Raw genomic sequence first — 27,953 nt, 5'->3', positions numbered from 1 at the left:
TTTGTTCGCTTTTCTTCCACAGAATCGGCAGGCCAACAAACAGCTGCGATAAAATTAACAACGCCTTATTTATCACCGCGCTTTTTCCAGTCGGTTTTGATTGTGTCCAACCCGGGTCACTTCACCGGGCCTAGTTTCGCCCTCCCCCGAGCGAGACAAAAGCATAAGTCGAACAACTGCAATATGAAACAAGCCACGTTAAGCAGCACTCTAGTAGCAGCCGCCTCGATCCTGAGTCTGGTAGCGGCCGGTGAAGCGGGTGCTGGAGGAGGGAGCGGAGACGGAGGTTGTGGTGGCGAGGAAGAAGGCATAGGATTTGTAACCGGTGATGAAGGCGGCGACTTTCCGTTGGCAACAAGTGCTACCAATTACTATAGTGGTGCCGTCGACGCCACCGCGGGTGCAAATGGCAGTTATATAGTGCTGATAACGCCATTAGCTCTGATGTCGAAACATAGTGGAACTTCCGGTGGCGGAAAACACCACGAGGATGTCTCTCCTGTTACCCTTTCAACGGAGTGGCCTCGTTTGGCACGATTGCTGCTGCTGGCCAGCCTCTCTGTCATCGGCAGCATCGGAAACGTGTTCATGATATCGTCAGTAATGATCGAAGACCATCTGAAAAAAGCAGGTACGGGAATTGCAAGTGACTTACAGTAGAAGTTTTGTCAACATTTGTTTGGTGCGTGAGTTTCTTCATTTTATACTGTGGAAAAATTTACCCTAGCAGAGTAATTAGCCTCGTTTTAGTGATTTCAAACAATCCAATTTTCTTTTCACATTCCCTCTCTCTTCTTAGCTGCTAGAGTTTTTGTCATGTGAAACAGTTTAAAACTAAAACTTTCTAAATTACTTTCCCCTCGCAATTTCCTCACAGCTTTTCTTCACCTACACACCCACACACTTTTTGTCTTATTCATTTAATCTATCCACTGTAAAGTAAACACCAAAGCTCAACATCCTGTCAGTGTGTCTGCCACGAAATCCACCCAAACCTCCTACTGCACAACGGGTTACAATTTAAAAGAAAAATCCAACCTCCCAACTGAACCGAAAGTTGCAATATATACGTTGACTGCTGTTCAGCAACTTTTCGAAGGCTGATGAAATAGTTATTTTCTAATACGAGAACCCATTGCACCTCTATGATACGCATCTGCCAATAACTGTATGCAAAATGACTCTAGAAACCTCCCCGTACATCTTCAAAAACAAAAAAAAAATGATTGCTCAAGATGTAAAATTTTGTCATGTCAAGCTCTCGACACACAAGTTCTATAAAATTTCTTCAAATGTAAAATTTAAAAAAAAATTCGTCTGAAGAAAAAAAACTCCTCACTTCTCACAAATATGTACAGTTTAAAAGGTTGCACTTCAATTTAGTTCCGATCCCCCATCCCCTATCTTTCCATACTAGACTTTTGGATCAGCAGACGCAGCATTTGTGTACATACCTTTACCTTTATCTCTCTATCAATCTATATACATCCAATTCTGCAGGTAACGCATTCATAGTGAACATAGCGCTCGCAGATTTACTAATCACTAGCGTAGTGATGCCAGCGTCCACCATAGTGCTCCTTGCTGGTATCGACAATTCGGACACGGAAGTATGCAAATTTCAGTGGTTTCTAGCTGCTTGCTCGTTTTTGGTTAGCATTTTGACCCTAGCAGTAAGTATTCCTGAACAACTATATAACAACACCACCATATCCACCTCCATGCCTGTCACGTCCGTCCGTTGTTTAGTAGATAGCACTAAGTGTATGATTGCTTGCCGAATTTTTGGACATAAGTAGTAAAATAAGAACACACTATTCAGATATTTACATCGTAGTCGAGAGTAGCGGTAGGAGGCAATAAACTTCTCAACTATTTGTGCACAGAAAGCATGAGTAAACTTTGTAATTCATAATTCAGATAAAATTCTCGCAATAAGAGGCAGATACACAGGTAAAGTATAAACAACTCACAACCATCTGAAAATGGTTTCCGTTGCTGATTCTGTTCATAAAAAAAAATAGATAAGCAACTTCTGCTGGTATGATTCAGTGTTTCAACTCGTTAGACTTGAGTAGATTTGGTCGATGTATTCAACTCTCGATTGTGGTATTATCACATTGCCACGGAAAATCGACAAATTGATTTGAATGAATAGTCTATTTTTGCACTTTTACTTTTACGTCCCAAATAATTTACGACTATCATAGCATTATTTTTCGAGAACCGCCATTCACAGTGATTACTATTGGGCATTTATTTATCGGTACGACGAGGTACACTTCTTCAAATGTTCCCGATTTGCTCGGACACATCATCATATTACGGCAAAAACACAAACGTTCCAGAATAACCATTCGACCCCATCCAGGTCCAATATATGCCATTTGTGCCCAAAATACTTAACGAATCTGCCTCAGTATTGATCAATCGAGGATTTCTTTGGGATTTTAGGTTTCTTGGTGTACAAAAGTAACTGAAGAGCAGTAGAATCAAGAGATGCATTCGAAAAGTCGAGGTGAAGGCCGTACAACGCTTTTTTTCGACATTATGAAAAAGCTTCGTCGGAAAGCCGGCCACGGACCTCTCCCAAATATTCATTCATTTTTTTTTTTCGTTGGTAATGAATGTATCTCCATGAGAAATAATTCGGATTTCCTTTAAGTACATTTTTTTTTTGACAGCAATGAAAAAAATTTCAAAATTTAGTTGCCACATTTCATTGAACTCTATCGAACATCGAAATGGTGATTGGAAAAGTAGAAAAGGGAATCGTTCCTAAGAAAGCAAAGTTTGTTGGTATAGTAATATTCAAAGATACAGACATGGAGAAATAATGAATACACTTGCAGTTTTGGTTAATTTTCCATATTTGGGCACTGATTTAAGTTGTTATAAGATGTGATGTTACGTCATTACGATCTGCAGACACTCTCTTTCAAAAAGGAACGGAGGAATTTTTCTGTCTCAGTGATTCCGAAAGTTTTTTTTGGGTGAGTCAGTATTTTTGAGGTGGCGAAAAAAATAAATACACTATTGAAATACATATACAAAACATTCCAAATAAGCAAAGTGACTTTTTACGTTACAACACTCACTTTCCATATTTTGTGGCTCGTCCTTTGTTTTGTGAAACCATATTCAATCTTCGTGGTATGTTTACCACCAGGTTTTCACGAGTAGAAGCTGGACAGCACGCTGCCTGTACGGCGTTCCATAAGTCTGTTTTATTCTTTGGATGATGCTTTGCAACAAAGACTTTCACAATCTTTCATAGAATTTCTAAAGGATTTTAACTAAGAGACTGCGCTGGCCAAACTAATAATTTTATATTTTCGTTTAAAAATCATCTTCGTGTTTTCAATACTGTATATTTAGGATCGTTCTACTGCTTGAAGATCCAGCTCTACTCTACTTCAAAAGCGACACATTTTGGTAAGAACTGAATTTTCTAAAAATTTCTTAGACTAGGGTGCAACTAAATGGCACATCGTGTTTTGGTCAGATGAATCGAAATTTAACCTTTTTGGTCCAAACGGTCAGCAGCTGGTGAGAAGACCGGAAAATACTGCCTTCAACGCACAATTAAACAAGAAGGTAGTAAAATTTGTAAGTGACCACAAAATGGTGTGGTGCTGTTTTCTGATGCTGGTGTGGAACCCATTCAAAATACTAACTCACGTAAGAAACTTTCGGAATCACCGACACAGAAAAATTCCTATTATTTCTCCGTTCCTCTTTGAGAGAGTGTCTGCAGATCGTAATGACGTAACATGACATCATTTAACAACTAAAATCAGTGCCCAAACATGGAAAATTAACCAAATTTTTCAAGTGTATTTATTATTTTCTCCATGACTGTATATTATGTAACGCGCTCAGGATAGGGAAGAGGCTATTTAGCGATGCGTACCACTGATTTTTTCTTCCAGTAATGTTGCCAGCCGGATTAGAATCCAAATCAGTTTCTGTTAATACGAAAAAATCATACTGAAAATGTTGAATATTATTACCAATTTTGTGCGTAAACAACTACAGCGGATACCTAGGTAACCTACTACGACGGTTCGCGGCTACATTCTTTCACCAAGCTGATTATCTGTGCGATGAATATGGGTCGTGAGTAGAAAAATTGAGCAGCGATTTAAGTTTTGAGATGAGTATGAAAGCGTTGTTAGCAGCTTATCGTGTAACGCGTCACATGTGGGAGAAATACCGGGAGGCAAGCGCTGCCGAAAAGAGGCTTCATCGCCGTAAGAAACGTGGGCACTAAGATGGCGTCTTTGCGGAGGTGGAGAATTGCTTCACCAGGCACGACACGAGGAGCTTCTATAGAACGATCAACGGTATCAGGAACCGAACCGTGCCAGTACCTGCCATGTGCAATGACAAGGAGGGAAACCTGATTACCGATAAATCGCAGGTGGCCTGGCGTTGGAAGCAACATTTTGAAGTGGTGTTGAACGGTGAGAAAGGTAGGAGAGTCGTCGAGGGGAACAGGATAAAAATTGGGGAGGACGGACAAGCTGTGGACCCACCAACATTGGACGAGGTGAAGAATGCTTGCAAAGAGCTAAAGAATCACAAAGCCGCTGGGAAGGACGGCTTACCGGCCGAACTTTTCAAAGTTGGGAGTGAGCGGCTGTGTAGTGCAATTCACCAGATTATCCTTGCATGTTCTGAGGAACAACTACCTACGGACTGGTTGGAAGGACTTATATGCCCTATCTACAAGAAGTGACATCGACAATATGTCACTTCTTGTAGATATGCCCAATCTACAAGAAGAGAAGGCTCGACTGTGGTAATTATCGAGGCATAACCCTCCTCAATTCCGCTTACAAAATTCTCTCCCGTATCCTGTTCCAGCGATTGAGGCCGTTGCAGGAAGCCTTTGTTGTAGAATACCAATGCGGTTTTCGAGTGGGGCGATCTACAACGGACCAGATGTTTACCTTGAGACAGATTTTCGACAAGTTTCGAAAACATATCTTGCAGACGCATCATCTGTTTATTGACTTTAAGGCGGCGTACGACACAGTGAAACGCAACGAGCTTTGGCGAACAATGCTAGAACATGGTTTCCCAACAAAACTAATTAAACTGTTACGTGCGAGGCTTGATGGTTTCACATCATGCGTCAGGACAGCGGGCGAATTTGATTGATTACAGAAGCAGATATAGATGCGGATCATCATTCTGTGCCGAACACGCATCAGTATAGGACGTGTTTGGTGATCGCTCCGATAGAATATAAAACAAAAGACGCGCGAGCAAGTGTTGGCATTGTTTGCCTGGTCGAGTGAAGGTTCAAGGTCGCCCGCCTTTGTGCAACTGTTTCGCATCGTGGCTGTTTGCTGGTGCGTAAGCCGATTTGGCTGCTAAGTGATTTGTGCTACAGCAGTGGACGAGAATCTCAACACAAAGGAGGAAAAAGAAGAAGCCAACAGTTGACAGCGAGTTGTGTCGCTGTGCTGAGTGATCACACACCCGGCTCGCTGCTGGTGGCTGTTTGGAGCTGCTGTATTGGTGCTGCTGGCTGTAACGGCTGCAGCTTCGACCGTTCGGACAACCAACCCTGCTGAAAGGAGAAGTAAAGAGGTACGTGTTCTGTCGGCGCTAGTGCGCTAGATTTAGCGCGATGGAAGTAGATCCCTCGCCTCCCGTGCCACCATCCCCGAACCCCTCCGACCCTGTCCCTCCTGCCAACCCTTCCTCTGTTAATTCTCCAGTCCCCCCTCGCCCCAGGCTTTACCCGGACGGATCTCAGGGCAGCTTTACTGTTTTCTTTCGGCCAAAAGCAGGACCGAAATCGAAACCGTTAAACATCCTGCAGATTTCGAAAGACCTGACGGAGGGGTACAAGGCCGTGACCGAAATCTCCAGGGTCAGACCCAACAAGCTCCGTGTCGTGGTCAGCGACCTGGAACAGGCCAACGCTATTGCTCGCTCCGAGCTTTTCACACGCGAGTATCGCGTTTATATACCCGCACGAGACGTGGAGATCGACGGTGTCATAACCGATTCGAGTCTGTCGGTCGAGTGTATCTTGGCAAGCGGTTTTGTCTGCTTCAAAAATGCTTTGTGTCACGACGTAAAAGTAAAGATCATAGATTGCAAGCAATTGCGGTCTGTGTCTCTTGTCAACGGCACAAAAGTGTACACTCCGTCAGACTCGTTTCGTGTTACGTTTGCCGGATCTGCTCTCCCTAGCCACGTCTCGATCGATCGGGTTCGTCTGCCTGTGCGATTGTATGTACCCCGTGTTATGAATTGCACCAATTGCAAGCAGCTAGGCCACACAGCCGCCTACTGCTGCAATAAGGCACGATGTAGCAAGTGTGGAGAAACTCATGCGGACGATTCTTGCAGTGTAAATGCTGAAAAATGTATTCACTGCGGGGAAAATCAGCATGAGCTCTCCACATGCCCGGTGTACATGCAGCGCAGAGATAAAACCAAGCGGTCACTTAAGGAGCGTTCAAAGCGATCTTACGCTGAGATGCTGAAGAAGACCGTGACCACTTCTACCATAACATCGAACCCCTTTGATCTGTTGTCCTCTGATGAAACCGATTCTGACGATTCACCAGCGGGAACAACTTATGCCAATTCTGGGGCGTCTAGAAAGAGGAAAAATATTTCCTCTCCTTAACTTCCCCGAAAAGGTCCTACGATTTCCCAAAGTGAAATGAAAGTTACAAACAAACCAAACAGTGCTGCGGAAAAACCGCAGCAAACTCCTCCTGGGCTTGCAAATTTAAAGTCCCAGAAGGAGTTCCCAGCACTGCCAGGAACATCTAAAACCCCAGTTGTTCCTTTTGCACTCCCAGTTGATGAAACAAACTCTGGATTAGTGAAATTTTCTGACATTGTGGACTGGATTTTTGAAACTTTCAATGTACCCGATCCAATTAAAATTTTTCTTACAGCATTCCTCCCAACAGTTAGGTCATTTTTGAAGCAGTTGACTGCCCAATGGCCCCTCCTTGCAGCGATTGTATCCTTCGATGCCTAATTTATCTGCGTATACGAAGGATTCTATCTCTGTCTTACAGTGAAATTGTAGAAGTAGAAGTATTTTACCAAAAATGGATTCATTAAAAGTTTTAATAAATAGAAACAAATGCGATGCATTTTCCCTTTGTGAAACTTGGCTTACTTCAAATATTGATCTCAACTTCCATGATTTTAATATTATTCGCCTTGATCGAGACACCCCATATGGAGGAGTACTATTAGGGATTAAAAAGTGTTATTCTTTCTATCGTATTAACCTCCCCTCGATTCCAGGCATCGAAGTTGTCGCATGTCAAATGACAATACAAGGTAAAGAGCTTTGTATTGCCTCAATATATATTCCTCCCAGAGCACATGTTGGGCAACGGTTGCTCTTTGATTTAATGGAACTTCTTCCCTCGCCACGTTTGATTTTGGGAGACTTCAACTCTCATGGTGTGGCTTGGGGTTCCCCCTACAATGATAATCGCTCCTCTTAAATCTATAACCTTTGCGATGACTTCGACATGACTATTTTGAACAACGGTGAAATGACACGTATCCCGAAACCTCCAGCGCGCCCAAGCGCTTTGGATCTATCCTTATGTTCGACGTCGCTACGGTTGGATTGCACATGGAAGGTAATCCTCGATCCTCACGGTAGCGACCATCTGCCTATTCTTATTTTAATTACTAACGGTTCAACTCGCATGCGACCAATTGACGTTCCGTATGACCTCACACGGAATGTCGATTGGAAGTTATACGAGGAAATGATTTCAAAAGCGGTTGAGTCGATTCAACATCACCCACCACTTGAAGAATACAACCTCCTCGCGGGCTTAATCCTCGACGCCGCGTTGCAAGCCCAAACGAAGAAATATCCCGGCGTAACGGTCAAAGAGCGGCCTCCAACTCCGTGGTGGGACAAAGAGTGCTCCGATGTCTACACGCAAAGATCCGACGCGTTTTTGGCCTTTCAGAAGGGAGGTATACCCGACGACTATATACGGTATTCGGAGCTTAATACCAAGCTTAAAAGCCTGGCTAAAGCAAAGAAACGCGGATATTGGCGTCGGTTCGTGAACGAGACGTCGAGGGAGACATCGATGAGCACTCTTTGGAACACAGCCCGAAGAATGCGGAATCGCGTAACGGTCAACGAAAGCGAGGAGTCTTCAAGTCGGTGGATATTTGATTTTGCCAGGAAAGTATGTCCGGACTCTGTTCCTGAGCAAAATATTGTTCGTGATGCGTCACCGGGCCACGACGCGATAGAATCACCTTTTACGATGGCAGAATTTTCAGTTGCCCTCCTGTCCTGTAAAAATAACGCGCCTGGGTTAGATAGAATCAAATTCAACTTGTTGAAGAATCTACCCGGCAATGCCAAGAGGCGCTTGTTGAACTTGTTCAATAAGTTCCTGGAGCAAAACATTGTACCGCAGGATTGGAGGCAAGTGAAGGTGATCGCCATCCAAAAACCAGGGAAACCAGCTTCTGATCACAACTCTTATAGGCCGATTGCAATGCTATCCTGTATCCGGAAATTGATGGAAAAAATGATACTCCGTCGTTTAGACCATTGGGTCGAATCAAATGGTCTACTATCAGATACTCAATTTGGCTTCCGCCGTGCCAAAGGGACGAATGATTGTCTTGCGTTGCTTTCAACAGATATTCAGCTGGCGTATGCTCGCAAAGAACAAATGGCGTCTGCGTTCTTGGACATTAAGGGGGCTTTTGATTCCGTTTCTATTGACATTCTTTCGGGTAAACTTCACCGACAAGGATTTTCTCCAATTTTGAACAATTTTTTGCACAATTTGTTGTCCGAAAAGCACATGCATTTTACGCACGGCGATTTGGCAACTTTTTGCATTAGCTACATGGGTCTTCCCCAGGGCTCATGTTTAAGCCCCCTTCTTTACAACTTTTATGTAAATGACATCGACGAATGTCTGGCAAATTCATGCACGATAAGACAACTTGCAGACGACAGTGTAATCTCTGTTACAGGAGCCAAAGCTGCCGATTTGCAAGGACCATTGCAAGATACCTTGGACAATTTGTCTGCTTGGGCTTTACAGCTAGATATCGAATTCTCTCCGGAGAAGACTGAGATAGTAGTTTTTTCTAGGAAGCATGAACCTGCTCAGCTTCAAACACAATTAATGGGTAAAACGATTTCTCAGGTTTTGATACACAAATATCTTGGTGTCTGGCTCGACTCTAAAGGCACCTGGGGTTGTCACGTTAGGTATCTGATGAAAAAATGTCAACAAAGAGTGAATTTTCTTCGTACAATAACCGGACAATGGTGGGGAGCCCACCCAGGAGACCTTATAAGGCTTTACCAAACAACGATATTGTCTGTCATTGAGTACGGGTGTTTCTGCTTCCGCTCCGCAGCAAACACACATTTGATCAAACTGGAGCGAATACAATATCGTTGTTTGCGTATCGCCTTGAGTTGCATGCAGTCGACCCATACGATGAGTTTGGAGGTCTTAGCTGGAGTACTACCATTGAAAAACCGCTTCTGGAGCCTGTCTTCTCGCATTCTTATCAAATGTGAGGTCTTGAACCGTCCTGTGATTGAAAATTTTGAAAGGTTAATCGAACTTAATTCTCAAACCCGTTTTATGACATTGTATTTCAATCACATGTCCCAAAATATTAACCCTTCTTCGAATATTCCAAATCGTGTCGACTTATCAAATACTTCTGATTCTACTGTGTTTTTCGATACATCCGTGATAGAAGAAACTCGTGGAATCCCGGATCATTTACGCGTGCAGCAGGTCCCCAAAATTTTTTCCAATAAATATCGAAACATCAACTGCGACAATATGTTCTACACTGACGGATCACTTCTTGATGGGTCCACTGGCTTCGGTATTTTCAATAACAATTTAACCGTCTCCCATAAGCTTGATAATCCTGCTTCTGTTTACGATAACGGGATTACGGGATTATCGAAAAAATGCCCACGGACCATTATTTCATCTTTACGGACAGTCTCAGTTCCATTGAGGCTCTCCGATCGATGAAAGATGTTAAGCACTCTCCGTATTTCCTGGGGAAAATACGGGAACATCTGAGTGCTTTATCCGAAAAATCGTATCAGATTACCTTAGCGTGGGTCCCTTCTCACTGCTCGATACCGGGCAATGAGAAAGCGGACTCTTTGGCTAAGGTGGGCGCAACAAACGGTGGAATTTATGAAAGATCAATTGCCTTTAATGAATTTTTCTCATTTGTACGTCAGAATACGATCATCAGTTGGCAAAATGCTTGGACCAGAGGGGAACTGGGAAGGTGGTTACATTCCATAATCCCCAAGGTGTCGACGAACCCGTGGTTCAAGGGGTTGGATGTAGGTCGGGATTTCATTTGCGTGATGTCCCGGCTTATGTCCAATCACTATAGATTTGACGCGCATCTCCGTCGTGTTGGGCTCGGGGAAAGTGGTATCTGTGCCTGTGGTGAAGGTTATCACGACATAGAGCACGTTGTTTGGTCATGCCCTGTACACCGTGACGCCAGGTCTAAATTAATAGCTTCCCTGCAGGCCGAAAGTAGGCAGCCGGCTGTTCCTGTTCGTGATGTCTTGGCGAGCCGTGACCTATCCTACATGTCCCTTATATACGTTTTCCTGAAATCCATCCACGCCCCAGTTTAATCCTATTCCCTTCCGCCTACATCCAACCAAACGACAAGAACACGTTAAGACCCCGGATCCGGAAACAGCAACTAGACTCGCACGATACTCTCAGGTCCCGAGGGAGACAACCCAATATGCCAGTCCGTAATATCTTGGCCCAGCAGCGGAACATGTGCTTACCTATGGCAATGAAAACCATCATACAGTAAACCAGTGCTTTTAATGCAAAATATCATAGCTTTAGGTTACATTTAGTTTCAGCTCGTAGTCGGCAGCGAGGATAAAAAATTTGCTTTTAATTATTAAGATACTTTAGAAAGTAAGCTACCAGATATAATTGGCGCCGTTAAACATTAAATTGTATTTGTGCCGTGTCAAATAAATTATAGATGAACAAAAAAAAAAATAGATGCGGATGTCAATTCTCATGCGGATGCATCCGCGAATGCGGATATCCGAAGCATACCTTGAGTTTTATTTTACTTATTTCACATGACCGTGTCCCTCCCCAGTGCAAAAGTTATTTAAGCGAGCAATCAATACACCAAGGAAATTTTTTCTACAAAATTTTATGGAGCGATATTTTTTATCAATATCCGCATGGTATGATGCAGATGCCGATGCGGATATCCGTGACATCTTAAGTTAGAATACCGGAAGAACGACCAGCGAAAACTGAATTTAGCAGAAATCCCGATAGAGGCCGTCAACTTCGAGGTAGGCCCCGCACTCGTTGGATGTGTGCTGTCGACGGGGATGCTCGCGAAATAGTTGTTAGGGGAGATTAGAGGATAGCAGCCTAAGACCGAGAGATATGGCGACGTATTCTGGATTCGGCATTGGATCGATAATCGCTCTGTCTCTGTAAAAGAGAAAAAAGAGAAGAAATTTTTTTCTTATTTTTTGGTCTTTAAAAAAATCCTGCTTTCAAAAAAAAATCACTGACGAAATATTTTCTAACTTCCCGAATCTTGATTCTAATCCGGTTGGATAAATTTCTGTAAAAAATAAAAGACATTAAAATTCGATGATAATCGAAATTTTGACACTGTGGAAGCATATTGAAATTCCGTGTTACGCAATATATGATGTTCCCTTAGCCTACAGTACGGACAACAACAAAAAAATATGATTAGGTACCAACTAACTTAACGCGCTAAAAAATGAGGTCTCCAACTTACGGGAATTTACAAGGGTAAAATGAAAATCTCTAAAATTTCAGAAATTGTTGTGTAGCATTTAAGAGCCAGTTTGCGAAGACCACAATTAGGTCTTATTTAGAGGCTCTCCGATCGGACTGAAACCTTTAGGGTTTGTTTATCTTTATAATAGAATAATGTTTTGCATAATCTCAAATTTATTGAAAAGAAGTAAGTGCGGTGAAAAGCCCGCCAAAAATTGATGTCCAATAGCTGCTAAAAACGCAAAGTTGCTATAGCTTTGAGCAAACTGAATCGATTTTCTTGAAAAATTGCATGTTTGTTCTACCATACTGGAAGTCGCTGTCGAGATTACATGATGAGAAATTTGCATTTTCTAAAAAATTGTGATTTTTACAGCTCTTTTCTCTTATCAGCAGATCTAGGTTCCAAATCCAAACAATACGTTTTGTAGTGCAATTCAGAAGATTTCATTTTATATATTCCAAAAAAATGCACCGTTATAAAGATGCGTGGGAAAATCCAGTTTTTCTATAACATGGGGCTGTAATTTGGGGTTAGTGGGGTAAATAAGCGCTTTAATAGCTTGTGCTCAAAAACAGCTCAAATCGTAAAATAATGACTCTTGGCTCACGCTCAAAGTTACACGATAAAATGAGACAATAATTTTGAAGCCAACAAAGCCGCACGATACTTTTTGTTGAGATTTTTTTTAAATGGTGTCCTTTAACCCTATATAAGGCAGTGGCAACTATATTGCCACCAACAACTTTCGTTTTTACGGGGTACGGGGAGTAATCCTAAAATATTAGTTTTGCTCTATGTCATAAGTAGAGACAGTGGAAATTCGCGGCAAAAAAGTTGAAAATTCGCGAGTGGCAAAATAGAAAATATTCAAAATTCGCGGTAATTTCGCGGCAACCTTTTCTTTAGAAAACGCCAAGTAAAGTGCTTTTTTTGGTAAAAAACAATAAAAAACAGAGGTGAACCAGCCGAAGGCTGGAAGCCTCTCTAATAAAGAAAAAAAAAAAATAAAAAGCAGTTTAATTTAATATACGGTAATTTAACCGTACGATTCATGATTTCTTTGCAGCACGGACTTCTGTGTCAAATTGTTTTCAATCATGTTTTGGTGTCGGCAGGCACCAAAACAGGAGAGGTTCAACAAACCGTCCGCGTTTCGAATCTTCACCAAAATTATAATATCGATCTCACTTCGCGTATTTTTATAAATGCAAAAATGCTTGCTACTTGAACTAAGTAGTTCCATCTTGCAACTTCGATTTTGCACACTCTGGATTTCTTTATTTCCAATCGCCAAAATCTTTGCTCGGAGAGGATCTAGTAACCAAACCGTCCGAAAACAATTCAACCCAGGCTGACAAAATCTCGTTGTTAGGGAGTAGTACTACTACATCTTATTGGTTGCGTAGGAAAAGACCTCCCGCTGCCATCGAGGTGCCCATTAATCTTCAGATTTGTCCGTGTTGCTGGTTTTCGCGGCATTTCGCGAATTTTTGTTAATTTTGCGGTCGATGCTGGATTTCGCGGGATTCGCGGCTTTCGCGAAATCGCGATTTACCACTGTCTCTAGTCATAAGCATGGGTAAGGGGGGTGAACTTGTGGTTTATGAACGTGAAAACTTCCTTCCACATAACCGTGCAAATTTAGACACAGATGCGTTTGAGTATAAGATGTATTTTTGTGAAGTTACTGTGTCATATTAGATATTCCTCTATCTCAGAGGCGTTGCAAGGATGAGCGAGGGGGGTGAATAATGCCATCCTTTGATGATTTTGAAACCGCTGGACCGATCAACGTTAAATTCGGCACGTAGAGTCTATAGTAGTTGATGTATTTCAAAGACTTTGAATTTTATATACTCCATTAGCGTAGCAAGGGGGGGGAGGTAAATTTTGGTATTTGTAAACTCTTGAACACCTAACTTGCAACCGTGCCAATTTCGATAGATGGATATGTTTCTATAACATGGATTTTTCTGTATCCCAGTGGCGTAGAAAGGGGTTATTAATTTCATTATTTGAAAATTCATATACTGGAGGTTTCGAATATGGTTTTGTCATTTGAGACTTTGCTATATCTCAGTGGCGTAGTTAAAGGAAAATAGGTTAGATGAAGGTAGTCAACTTTTATTAATTTTTAAACCGCTTTTTCTTCACAAATAATTTATTTGACACGGCACAGATACAATTTAATGTTTAACGGTGCCAATTATATCTGATGACTTAAAATCTAAAAGCAAATTTTTGAAGTAGAATACTTCTCTCAGGAAGTTCGGCTACATAGGGATGTGAAATGAAAATCTAAAACCGAAAAAAGTGAAAAATATGTCCAATTTCAAATGCTAATAAATCGGTTAGTATTCGATGGATTTCCTTCGTCCTTGCAGCAATAGATTGGAAAATCTTCTAAGATTCTTCCCAAAAGAAGCTAATTGTAATTTTATTATTCACACTATTGTACTATTGAAAATAGTCAAGCCTTGTCAAAACGAAAAATTCGACCTCTGATTGGTCGTTATATGATTGCTTCCCAAGCACAGTCGACAGAATCATATACCTTGCAATTGAAAACATGCTATTTGGCCTATATAAGAGCCTGTTTCAGCCGAAGCCGCTCATAATAGTTCTAGACAGCGACAACAGCAGTCGTCCTTCCTTAGCAGCAGCACTAGCCCTGTGGTTGGTCACCACGTCTCAGGAGCAGCGCGGTTCTTCTCTGCGTGTGTCGCCAGACTGCAATTATTCCCCCCGTGTTGGGGCAGCATGAAGATTGCCATCAGGAAATCCAATTTTGAAAATCAAAATGCCTTTTTCAAGGCAAATAAACAAGTCATTGAAAGTTAATTATTTTTGACAACGCAAGCAAGCATTTCGTGTTGGATCCTAGCAATTTGTATTTGTCGCACCCGTCTAATTTACGGAATAAGAAATAGCTTCCACAGTGCATGTTGTCCGTGTATCTTAATTCTCCCACTGTTAGGGCAGCTCAAAGGTTGCGATCAGCAACCGATTTTGAACCGCAAAATGCTTTTTTCAAGGCAAATAAACAAATAATTGAAGGTTAATAATTTTCTGGCATCGAAACAAGTGGACATTCTTTGCGGAATGCAATCAAATTCTGTTGTAGTTGTCTACTTTTTACTTTATTTAGTAAACCCCCCACTGTAGGGGCAGCGCAAAGGTTGCGATCAGCATAACCGAATAACAAACTGCCCTGTTAGAACGCATTCACAAAAGCAGTTAGTTCGACTATGCAGAGCTAATATGAAGTCGATTCAATCAATCAGCATGAACAGAATTTCGTTGTCTACCAGCTGCCAAGTTGCAACATGATGCAACACGCAACAGCGAGCAAACGAAATCGCTTGATGTTACAAACCGCATTAAGATACGGGTTAAAACCGTTGCGTGTGTGAGAGCATAATCGGTGTTTATTCGCTGGACACAAAAATCATATGCGAATTGTGGAATAATTCGTCTGAAGAACATTAGGGAATGGAAAAACTGAACTGAAAGGCGTGGCCTATCTCGTAGCACCCTTCGGCTAATAAAAAGTATTTCTGGGAAAACTAGCTACATTCATTAGTCGGAAGGTGAGCTGGATGGACCGTCCACAAAGTTGACAGCAGTAGCAGCAGATATCAGCACTCAGCAGTAACAGAGGATAACAGCGGGTTGCGCCTGTGGCTGCCTTCAAATCAAACAAATCACTTGCCCTGTGGTTGGTCTTCACGTCTCAAGCCTCTGCCAGGCTGAACGCCAACGCGAACGATCGGGCGAGATTTTTGCCGTACATCAGCCGGCACTTCCTCTAATGGAAAAGTTGGATCATTTTGTTCAGAAGAATCTTACTGCCGGTAATATTACATTGATGCGTTAGCATTATATCCGATATGGAATTGAACAATTGTTCTTTTGAGGACAAATAAAACACTTAATTTGAAGAGTTAATAGCTTTGGGTACCAGTAGCAGTATGGTAACAGCCTCAGCGGTAGGTGCAGCCGTTACTTCCCTGAGGCCGATGTTATAAAAAGCAAATGGAAGCGGCACGGCGAAACAGTTCGGGTGTGCTTAGACGCGCGCCATTTTCCGTTGTTGATATTATTCCCCACATGAAACGACGTGTTTTCGTACGAGAGCGGCGGTATTAGCGGTAGATGCATTTGCCAACACTTACTCCAGTAAAGCCGTGTCTAATTTTCAATGTGAAAACTCTTTACTATTGTATTGGCCGTGCGCATCAGGCCTCTGCCAGGCTAAACGCGAAAAGCGGCACGAACCGATTCGCCCGGCCGTAGGTTAATGTACAGCCGTAAGTAGAGCTGTGTAAAAGTATTCTACTTCAACCTTGCGGTCGTGGCTTTGCACACAACCCTCCTGTGATTTTTTATCCTCGCTGCCGACTACGAGCTGAAATTAAGTCTATCTTAAAACTAGCATGTATTATTCAATCAGTGTTTTGTAGTTGAATGGTCGTCTGTTGATCGTCGAATGAATATGCAGCATGTATGGATTTGTTCTGCTAAGCCACGATGTCATGAGCTGGGACAGGGGCTTGTAGTAGCGTATATGTTTCAAAAACTTTAAATTATATCTATCTCATACAGGAAGGAAAAAAGCGGGAGGAGGGGGTAGCAACTATCAATTTGTTCATTGTAAACTCACCAAACATTAACACTTTTTGACACCAAATATGATCACTGTGTTATTCTGTATACTTGGGCTCCCAAATACGAGGTTTGTTCCCGTAATTTTGAATTTACTGTATCTCAGTTAAAGAGAAGGAGGAAATTACAACAACCTTAATTATTTTTGATTCGTCTTGAAAATTTGTATCTAGGGGTTTTCACGTTTCGTGTTTCTAATATATTATCAGTGTCGCTTTATTCCACTAGCGCGTGCAAGAGGGAGGAGGAAGGGGTTGAATTTTTTGTATTGCAAATTAGAGATCATTAGTTTTTATCATCATTTAATTTAATTGCAAGGTGTTTTAAATCTTAAGGGTGTTTTCATGATGTAGAACAGTGGCGAGACTGGAAATCAAATGTAGACACCATTTTGAAATCCAAGATAGCGACTTCCGGTTTCAGAAAATTATCAAATACTGCCTATTATTGTTTGTTATGGAACCAAAATGATACCCAGAGACTGCAAATCGGCTGCAGACACCATTTTGAAATTCAAAATGACGATTTCCAGTTTACAGAAAACAGCCTGAAATGACTGAATACCACCCAACATGAGTATTTTTGGAATCAAGATATTTCCCAGATACCTAGAATCAACTCTAGATATTATTTTGAAATTAAAGATGGCGGTTTCCGAAAATGGCCAAATATCACCCCAAGTGGGCATTTCTGTAATCGACATGATGTATATAGACCAAAAATTGTCCACAGACGCAATTTTGAAATTCGAAGAGGCATCTTCCGGTTGCTGGCAAACACCTGAAAATTTTGATTGCAGAACCGAGATGATGTGTAGAGACCGGAAGTCAAATCCAGACGCTATTTAAAAATACAAGATGGCGACTTCCGGTTACCGAAAATGACCAAATATAGACATTTCTGTAATCGAAATGACGCACATAGCACAAAAATCGTCCCAGACGCCATTTTTAAATTTGAAATGGCAACTTCCGGTTGATGGAAAACAGCTAAAAATAGTGGATCCATAACCGAGATGATGCCCAGAGACCGGAAATCATATGCATACACTATTTAGAGATACAACATGGCGTCTTCCGGTTACTGGAAATGACCAAATACCACACAGTATGGCTATTTTTGGAATCAAAATAATAACCAGAGGCCATCGACTCCACAGATCATTTTGAAATCCACGATGAATACTTCCGGATTTCGTAAAACAACCTAATATGGGTTTTTGCTGGAATCGAAATTATGCCAAGAGACCAGACATCAACTAAAGACGCTCTTTTTAAACCTTAGATGTTGATTGCAGGTTTCCAGAAATCCACCAAAAATCGGAATGATGCATATATGCCAGAAATCGGCCCCAGACGACAATTTTCAATCCGAAGTGGTAACTTAAAATCTCGAATTGCAACGTTGAATTGCTGGAAACAGCCAAACATGATCCGGAAATCGCTATAATACCCAGAGATCGGAAATCAAATCCAGGCACTTTTTTAAAATCCAAAATGGCGATATTCGATTTTAGAAAATGACCGGATACTTGGGTGCTATTTATTGGTTGTTTTTGAAACCAAAATGATACCCAGAGGTCGGAAATCGACTCTAGACGCCAAATCCAAGATAGCGATTTCCGGTTTCAGGATAACAGCCAAAAATGATTTGTGAAAGTTATTAACATAAACATATTGATATAAGATAATCCATCGTAATTTTATCGACTATCATTTAAAGAATAATTCAAAAGGAGAAGTTTACTTCGAATTTATCCCATGCGATCGTTCTCATATGCAATAATGCAAGCCATGTAACAAACAACCTTATGTAGTTCTAAGTCAAATTTGCGGTCGTGGCTTTGCAAACAACATTACGAGACAATACCTCATTTAAATTAAACTAAATGACTCTTACGGATACTATTGATTTAGCTAATTCTGAAATATAGGCCCCAATATTTTTATTACTGGGCCTTCTAAAGTTCATTTTTTAATGATAGAAATAGTTGTTTACCACCCAACTTAAACAGGTGTAGTTAGTTATCAGAATTAATGGATACCTTTTAATTTATAAAACAAAACAAAAACACTTCTTAAATTATCTTGAATCGAAAAAATCGATTACTATTTGTTCACATTTGACACCTTAGTCCTTTTTCACGTGTTGCTTGATTAAAGATTAAGAATATGCTAAATCTATCCTTGGCCAAATAAATACACTGGGTCGCTTTTACGTGGGTTGTTTTTATACGTTTTTTTGAACGTGATATTTCTACAATAACGCGGATCATTTTTACTCGATTCGGAAGATTGTTTGTACGCGGTATCAAATAAGTTTAGTATGAATATATCTAATCTAATCTTTTAAATGCGGTACAACCAACCGCGTAAAAAGCGACCCCAGTATATGCCGGAATTCCCAAAAAACTACAACTAATTCTATTACAAATAAAAACACATGATGGTTCCTACCTCATAATGGTTTGATTCTCAATGTTCTCTTTATATGCATGTAAAGAAATATAAATTCAAACGCGTGTTTTTACTGCATGGTGCAATGTTATTATATGTTTGAAATTATGGCACATTTGAGAGACCATATAATTGTGGTCATAGGCTAAGAGGCGCAGCAACGCGGGCCGGGTATCAGCTAGTTTATTTTATCGGTAGAATAAATAAAATTGTTATTCGCCGATTCTCTACGTTGTATAGGCAAAATAGGCTTTAGCTAATTTATGTAAGTGAGGATTTGGCATTGATAAACGTAAAAGAACATCATGAATATAAGTTGGTGATAATAAATTGATCAATTCACTAACAAATTGTCCAATATTATCCCGAGCGGGTAGTAAAGAATAAGTTAGGTCTTTATAACATCTTTAGCATCTTTATAACGGCGCATTTTTTGAATATATAAAATTAAAGCTTCTGAGCTTCTGCACTACAAAACGTATTTTATTTTTGTTCACACAACATTTATTTGACACGGCACAATACAGTACGAAACGTATTGTTGGGATTTTGAACAAAGATCTGCTGATAAGAGAAAAAAATTGTGAAAATCACCATTTTTTTGGAAAAATGCAAATTTCTCATCATGTAATCTAGACAACAACTTCCAATGATCGCCCTTTTGTACCCTTTATATGGTAGAACAAACATGCCAATTTTCAGGGAAAACGATTCAGTTTACTCGAAGCTATAGAAATTTGACATTTTTGGTAGTTTTTGGACATTAATTTTTGGCGGGCTTTTTCAACCCACTTAAAAATCTGAGATTATGCAAAACATTGCTCTATTATAAAGATAAACAAACCCTAAAAGCTTCAGCCCGATCGAGCAACCTCGATACATCCTTCTTTGGTGGTTACGGTATAGACTGTTCCGAAAATTATAAATACATCTTCTTTCTTGAACAAAACAAAAAATACAGGATTTTTCGGGTCATTTTATTCTGAAATATAGATAATAAGTGTTTTCTTTCCAGTTTCAATTCAAGTTGGGATTATTTTTCGTAGGATACGCGAGTTCTCTAACTTTTCTCTTAACACTACTCAAAAACTTTTGCACAGTGTGTTCTCCGACCATTTTTACCACTTTAAGCCAATATTTTCTAAATTTTTCAACATTGTCCGCTGGTTTGACATATTTCCTCAGCTTTGCCTTGGTCAAAGCCCAAAAAGTTTCAATAGGGCGAATTTCAGGGCAGTTTGGAGGATTCATCTCCTTTGGGACACATGTGACATTATTTGTTTTATACCACCCTAGTGCATTTTTAGAGTAATGGCAGGAAGCAAGATCGGGCCAAAAGATTGGAGGATTGTTATGCTGCTTAACCATGGGTAACAACCTTTTCTGCAAACACTCTTTCACGTAAATTTTACCATTCATTGTGTCATTCGTAATGAATGGACGAGATATTTTCCCACATTCACAAATGGCCTGCCAAACCATTACCTTCTTGCCGAATTTTTCGGTGTAAATGGCTTTCACTGATCCAGGGACATCCTTTCCCTTCGGTGATGTATAAAATTGCGGTCCTGGCAGAGTCTTATAGTCCAGTTTTATGTAGGTTTCGTCATCCATGATAACACACCCCATTTTTTGGTCAGAAGTTTGTCATAAAGCTTCCGAGCTCTCCGTTTCACAGATTCAGCTTGTTTTGGATTTCGTTTTGGCTGCTTCTGCTTCCGACGGGTCTGCAGACCCATTCTTCCCTTGGCACGCATAACGTTACTCGCCGAGGTTCCAAGCTTTCTCGCCACATCTCGTACTGATACTGAAGAATGCCGCTTGTAGTATTCCTTAACCTTTTTGTCCATTGTGGGATCAACAGGCCCGGGTTTTCTACCACGTATTGGGGCATCAGTAAATGTGCACTCTTCACAATACTTCCGCAATGCGGTTTGAACTGCTCCGACACTTATACCTTCTTCTCTGGCTAATTTTCTTATAGAAAGACCACTCACGGTGCCCCATTTGTGCACAATTCGCTTTCTTTGCTCGGGAGAAAGGCCACGCATTTTCAAAATTTCGCACTAAATGTTAGAAAAAATGACAGCATCTGTTTCTTTTGGATGTAAACAACAGGACGCAGCCAACGTTTGGTTGAATACTGCACGTTATTTGAAATGACGGTTGATCGTAAGTGTATTTATATTTATCGGAACGGTCTATAGTTACGGTTCTCGCGAAATAGCTCTTAGATATTTCTGTAATCTCAACCTGCGTCATTTGCCTGATTAAAAAGGAAACGAAAATAAAACTTCTTAGAAATTAACACAACAATATAATTAATATATATTCGAAGATAATTTTTCTAGCTAATTTCTATCTGAATGTGTCTAGGAGTAGAGCGTGGTATCTTGGCAAGTACCTACCATATGCACTAGGCGAACATAAGTGTTTTAGTGTATGGCTGTGAACTATATTTCAACGCGTCAAGTGACAGATAATCGTTGTTTAATAACTGGTTTGATTTGCATATATTAGGCATCACTGTTAGCGGAACATAGAGCCCCATTAATGTGCCACTTTTCAACTGTGCAGCCAAGCATACTAATATACTCTTCATTCGACTATTTCCACAGATGATGGCCATCGAAAATTATCTTCGACTTTGCACCAGCCAAAACGAACGGAGCTGGTTCAACAAGACCAACGTGACGGTCATCTTACTCCTGATCTGGTTTGTGGCCAGTCTCACTTCAGGGATGCAATTCGTGTACGACATCAGCTTCGATTACTGTGACCGCAAATCGAACCACATCGTTCCATCGGAGGCCGGATGGATTGGCCTGATAGTGCTGCTCCCTTTGCTGTTAACCTTCCTTTCACACATTCGAATCATCGTGGATGTGAAGCGCAACATGAGTCTCCCGAACTATAAGCCAAACCTTGCCTACACTTGGGATCTCTCATTAGTACGGACCAATTTCTACAGCTTCCTCATATTCGTACTGTTTTGGTTACCATTCTGCATCATCCTAGCGTACGGGACAACCAAAAGCGTTCCGAATCGTGTTTTCTACAACACGGCCTGGATTGGGTTATCCAAATCCTGCTTCCACAACGTGATCTACTGTCTAACAAATCGTCATTTTCGTAGCGCGTACATCAGTCTCTTCAACTATTGCTGCTGCAAGACGACGGTTGCCGTATCCCGGCGCCAACGAATCGACGGTAACCGCCCAACAGCCGACGTCCGGGTCCACATCATACCCGGGTACAACATGTACTCGTACACCAGCCCGCAGCGTTCAGGCAACAGCCACTGGGGAAAGCGTGAATGCCACGAATTATGATCGGAAACGTAGCTAAATTAATCGAAAACGAGGTACGATTTCGATTAATTTACGGCGGAGCGGAAATTTTAATCGGCAGTGCGCTCAAATTGTGCATTTGCGACGTGCGTCGAGGAATTACTTGTACAATCGAGCATAATTTCGCGCAAAATCTATTGTTCAGCGGTGGTTCCACGCGAAACAGAGCGCGCCAACGTCAACAGGGCCAAAATTGTTACTAAAAGTTGATCTCGTTCGAAATGGGATACGGTCAACACAAAGCCAATACCTAAATGCACATCTGACCGGTACCCGGTGTAGAGAAGCTACTTTGAATCAATATCATTTACGGCCCCGCATTGTTTAGATTTGCTTTTCAATAAAATAAATTAATCGCTGATCAAATTTGCCTATCCTGAAACTACGCATTCAAGCTACGTACCAAAGGTTTAAAAAAAAGTCGATTGATTCATTGTATTGCAATTTGCACCATTGACATGATCAATTATTTTCACGAAATCTGCCATCTTGATTTTAATGCATATTTTGCTTGATACGGTTAATACAGCTCGTTCAATTTTCAACAATTCCATGAATCACGTTATTGAAAGTAAGCAATCCCATAAAAATGTCCCAATTTTATTTTTGGTAATTGTCATTTTTGATTTGGCTGAAACATTGCACAGGTGTTCCTATAGGCTAAAGATATCGTTTGAACTGTTGGTATTTATTTTAATCACGACTAATTTTCGAAAAAGGTTTATGTAGAATGGTTATCATTAATTATTTGATCGATATTGGTATCGACAAAGTTGTAGATAATAATTTTGTTTTTCCAATAATACACACACTGTGAAAATTTTTTTATAAAATTTTAACTTTACTCCAAGTAACTATCAATGATCAAGAAAACAGATTTTTGGAAAAAAGGTTTTTGTGAAATTCACAATTGTTATTTTTGTGTGTTTTTGTTTTTTTTTTTTACGGTGTACTTTTTTGAGAGAAAACAAAATTACTGTCTATCAATTTGTTTGCCAAAGTAATTATACCAATCAAACAAACCGTTCTGTTTTTTTTCCTTTTTCTTTGGATAATTGTTTTTTTTTCTCATTTCTGAAATGAAATGAGAAAGAATCTTTTGTACTTTTCAAACTAATTTCATTTTTTTGTCTAATGCCTACATTTTAAGTTTAGTGGATATGCATGAAGTTTTTACGAGAATGTAAAAAATGAACAATTGAAGTTTTTATAAAAAAAATTAAAAAAAGCTTTTCGAGATAACATTTTTTTGATGTCTTTGTTGAAAATTTTTTTTCAAAACAAAATTGTTTTCTACAACTTTACCGAAGACGTCACACCGATCAAATGACCCGTTTTGGCTCTAACAATATTTGTAATCATCAATATCTTTTAAACATGAACTTTTTTCACAAATTAGTCGTGATTCACAAAAAAAAATACTTATATCACAAAATGATATCTTTAGCTTTTAAGAGCATCTGTGCATTTTTTTTAGCCAGATCAGAAAAAGTTGATTAAAATGGTTGCCCGTTTTTTGTGGAAATGCACAAATTGTTTCTACTTTTGGTATATTTGGATTTCGTGGCTTAACTTTTGCGCATACATGCAACTAAGTTATGAAAAACGAATAATGTTCACATTTGCATTGAAGTTGCCAGTTAATATTTATTTATTAAAGCCTTTTTATCGATAATTTTTTTAATAAAAACAAAATAAAGAGAAAATCGCTCTGAATACAGTTCCATTTTATTGTTTTATGCAAGTCGAATAGTTGATTCATGAAATCTAAATTTATTTTGAAAGAAGTAAATTCAATATTGATTCACTTCCGGTTTTTTTTAAAATATGATATTGATTGTTTAAATATTGTTTGAGTCATCAAAGTGGGCTGCAGTAAAACTTACGTCATCCAAAACCTTCAGTTTAATTTCAACTGAAAGCCCTGTCTAGAGATTCAGGTGAAGAGAACGCAATTAGAACGCAATTCACTCTGTTCAAAGCTGTAAATTATGCTTAAAACTTCAATTCTTAAAGCGGCAATTTCCACAATCACAATGCAAAATATTTTGAACACAATAAAATCTATGCTGTAATCACAGACAAACAGACGTGTCTCTTCGAAAAAAAATCCTGAAAAATCTTCGTCCTTATTCGAAACGTTACACTCGTGCGCCACCATGTGAGCTTATTGCCTACTAACTTCTTTTCGTATAACGGTTTCTGTCTTTGTTACTAGGTGTGCACGATGCTTAAATTACACCAGCGGCATTACTGACGGTTGTTGTCTTTGATAATGAATGTGCACGCTTGCTTAAAGCGACACTAGCGGCATTATTGGCCACTAAGCAAAATTTCAAAATAATCGTTTTTTTTCTGGTCGATGAAATCGTCATCGAGTGGCACGTCTGTTTGTCTGTGCTGTAATTTTCCCAGATTCAAAGCAGTCTCATGTGAAACTATTCACGATCTCAAGAGGTCGCAAGTTTACTACTTTAACTTCAACTCAACTGCTGAAAACACAATAGGTAAAATATCCAGCGAAGTATTTTGTTAAGTTTTGGCAGTATTTTCAAGAATTTCAGCAAAAAACGGTCAAATTTCACAGATTTACAGTAAGCGATATAATAAGTGTGCTGGTTGCCAATAAAAATGGAGTTTTTATTCTAGATTGGATATAAGTTATCTGTGCAACGAGATATTTCGAATTACCTGCTGTATTGTATAACCATCTAAAGTATCGACAAATTCAATGCAAATAAATGGCAGATTTTTTATATTTCAAACAGCTTTCTGACAATGTCAATTGGTGCAAATTTTAGCTAGCTATCAATCAAGTGCTTAATAATTTCTGAATGGCTAAAGCTTTAACTTTATGGCATGTTATATATACTTGTTGTAAAGTTGTGCTCTCGTCTATAATTAAAAATGTTTAAAATTTCTAAACGAAACAGACATCAACCAACGCTATCCTTGCTGAGTAATCCAAAATCAATTTAGGCAACCAAAACTTGCAAAATAACCATCAAATCGATATACTAGAGACGTTCTACCTAACCTTCATCTTATATTTTAACTGCAGTTTTGCTCTTTAACCCCACAAAAAGACTATCAAATATGTTATTCCTCCTATGCAATTATTACAACAATAATAGGTCTGCAATAATGTAAGATCCCCCGAACAAAAAAAAAACTTTGTTTTGTCAAAAAACTGCATGACCTTTGTCCACATATGAACAGCCTTCACAGGTGCATTCGTTAGTACTGAAAAAAGAGAGAGAGATAGTCTTCAAAGCTAAATCTAATGCAGTTCACAATAAATCCGATAACAGGACATGAGAATGATAAATCTTTTACCATAATCATGAACCCGTAAACGTACATTCTATTAGGTTTAAATGAAGAGGGAAAGGTGACATTTTTCATCGCAACAACATCCTACATTTTACAACTGTAACCAAAAAATAAACAACCACGGTAGGCAAGTTATTTTGTAAATACACCCAGTATATCGGATCACTAGTGGGTAAACGTAGCAGCGGGAAGGCATCAACTGACTGTTTAAATAAGTGTATGATAACGTAAAAAAAATACAATGCTAGATGTATAAATTATCAAGACAAAAAGATGTATCGATGTGGCTATACCTTATAATTTCATAAAGGAAAGAAAAAAAACAGTACTCCGAAAGCCGATGATCAAAGTGCATGCAGAAGTCACAGCATTGGCCGACTAACATGTTCCCTTAGGAGAAATATTTCTTATTGATTTTATATTGCCTTTTCATTAACTGTGATGTTTTAAAATGAAAATAACGCGAAACCAAACGTGAGGAATTGTTAGTTGTTAATATGAAGATATTGGTTGGAAAACGTGCAGCAAGGCTAAAAATCATGTCATTCAAAATACATTCATGAGATTGATATAAAGCATATTCCAAGAGGCAAGGTAGTTATTAAATTCTGAACAAATCTAGATAAATTTGTAATATTGAGATGATTACAACTTCACAACTAAAAGTATTTTGGTAGCTGTTATCAGTTATCTTGTTTTTTAGTAGTTTTTATAGATTTTGGGTTTTTCTACCCCTTTTACAATTATTATCTCCGTACTTAACCTTGAGGAAAATCTGTGTAGCTTTGAAAAATTGACCAAAGCTGTCTTGCCCCTCGGCATATTCATGTAGTTTCTACAGACCAGCAGTACACATGACACATGAAAATCCGAGAAAATGTATAAAGATACGCAAATTTATAAACAATAAACAACTGAAGAAAGTTTTAATTGAGAACTGTAGCAACTAATACTCATTTCAAGTGTAAACATGTTGTTTACAAAACAGATTAGCATTGAGAATCATAAACAATAAAAATGTCCAAAAATGTTTCCACTGAAATAGTTGATTGGCTTACATCATTAACATCATTAACGAAGAAGCCCATAGTGAGAAAGGGGTCATTATAGAGCTCTCCAAGCGCGTTTGTATTAGTGCGATGTATTCGATTTTTCTTTGTTAGCTGTAAGAATTCGGGTTCAGGTCGGGTTCGGGTTTGAAAATTTTTGAAAGTGTCGGGTTCGGGTCGAACTCGGGTTTGTAAATTTTCAAAGGTGTCGGGTACGGGTCGGGTTCGGGTTTGGTGTAAAAAAAAAATTTCGGGTTCGGGTTTGAAAATGTCTGGTTTAGGTTTGAAAACCCGAAACCCGACTGTATCAAATAAGCATTTTTATGAGATTAATGTCTAATTCCATGCAACAATAAAAATCACTAACAAATTGGTAGAAAAAATTGACCATAAAAAAACTCGGGTTCGGGTTCGGGTCGGGTTCGGGTTTCACAAAAATAAAATTTTCGGGTTCGGATCAGGTTCGGGTTTGATCGAAAAAAAAGTTTCGGGTTCGGGTTTCAACCGAAAAAAAAATTTCGGGTACGGGTTCGAAAATAGCCAAACCCAACCATCTCTAATAGATATAAGTGACTTTTCGCCTACGCACACTAGTCAACTAGTGTACAGCCTTGTAAAGTTGCTTTTGATCAAAAACATCATATCAAGAAGACTGGCATCTCCGGATCCATCCCATACAAATGACAAGCATCAAATCAAACAGCGCACTCCATCTATTAAAGGTGGAAGTTTGCATCGCTGCGAGAACAGAGCGGGCATTAGACTGGGACACGGTTATATGGGAAAAAAGCGATGGTGTTATTTTTTTCGCTCCCATGCACTTTTCGTGTTCCTCATGGGTCCTATACGAGCCTTTGGCATCCCTATACCGAGTAACAGTGAATGACAATGAACTTATGTCCTGGGCTCAAATAAATTTGTGCCCGCTGTCAGCAGTAAGATAAAGATGTATGAAAAGAAGCGGTGATATGCTATCTCGTTTTTACATATGTTGAGATGTTAGCCCTTGAAGCATGGCGTGATGCCAAAGGGGTGGTCCTATAGCAACTTCGTAACCTTTCAGATCGATCGGTGAAACACCCGATTTGCGCCTGATTTTAACCCTTAAATGCGCACGATGTTTAAAAATCATCTAAAAACATAAAAACTTTGTTGCACAGGTTAACTGCTCTAAAACTAACCAATATGCATAAGAAAATTGAAAGATTTACTTTTCAATGTGCAAATATTACCATGTTGTTTTTAAA

At 39.7% G+C, this 27,953-nt stretch overlaps 1 protein-coding gene across 1 annotated transcript; it reads left to right on the top strand.

Moving 5' to 3' along the window:
- Positions 1-26,699, top strand: LOC129722487 (melatonin receptor type 1A-like). Its single transcript, XM_055675937.1, has 3 exons — positions 1-631; positions 1,501-1,673; positions 21,593-26,699. The coding sequence occupies exons 1-3, from the start codon at positions 184-186 to the stop codon at positions 22,304-22,306; spliced, it is 1,335 nt and encodes a 444-aa protein (XP_055531912.1). The 5' UTR covers positions 1-183; the 3' UTR covers positions 22,307-26,699.
- The last annotated feature ends 1,254 nt before the right edge of the window (positions 26,700-27,953 follow it).

The sequence above is a fragment of the Wyeomyia smithii genome, chromosome 2, assembly GCF_029784165.1.
Source record: "Wyeomyia smithii strain HCP4-BCI-WySm-NY-G18 chromosome 2, ASM2978416v1, whole genome shotgun sequence".
Classification (NCBI taxonomy): Eukaryota; Metazoa; Arthropoda; class Insecta; order Diptera; family Culicidae; genus Wyeomyia; species Wyeomyia smithii.
This window is presented reverse-complemented; position numbering and strand designations above follow the sequence as displayed.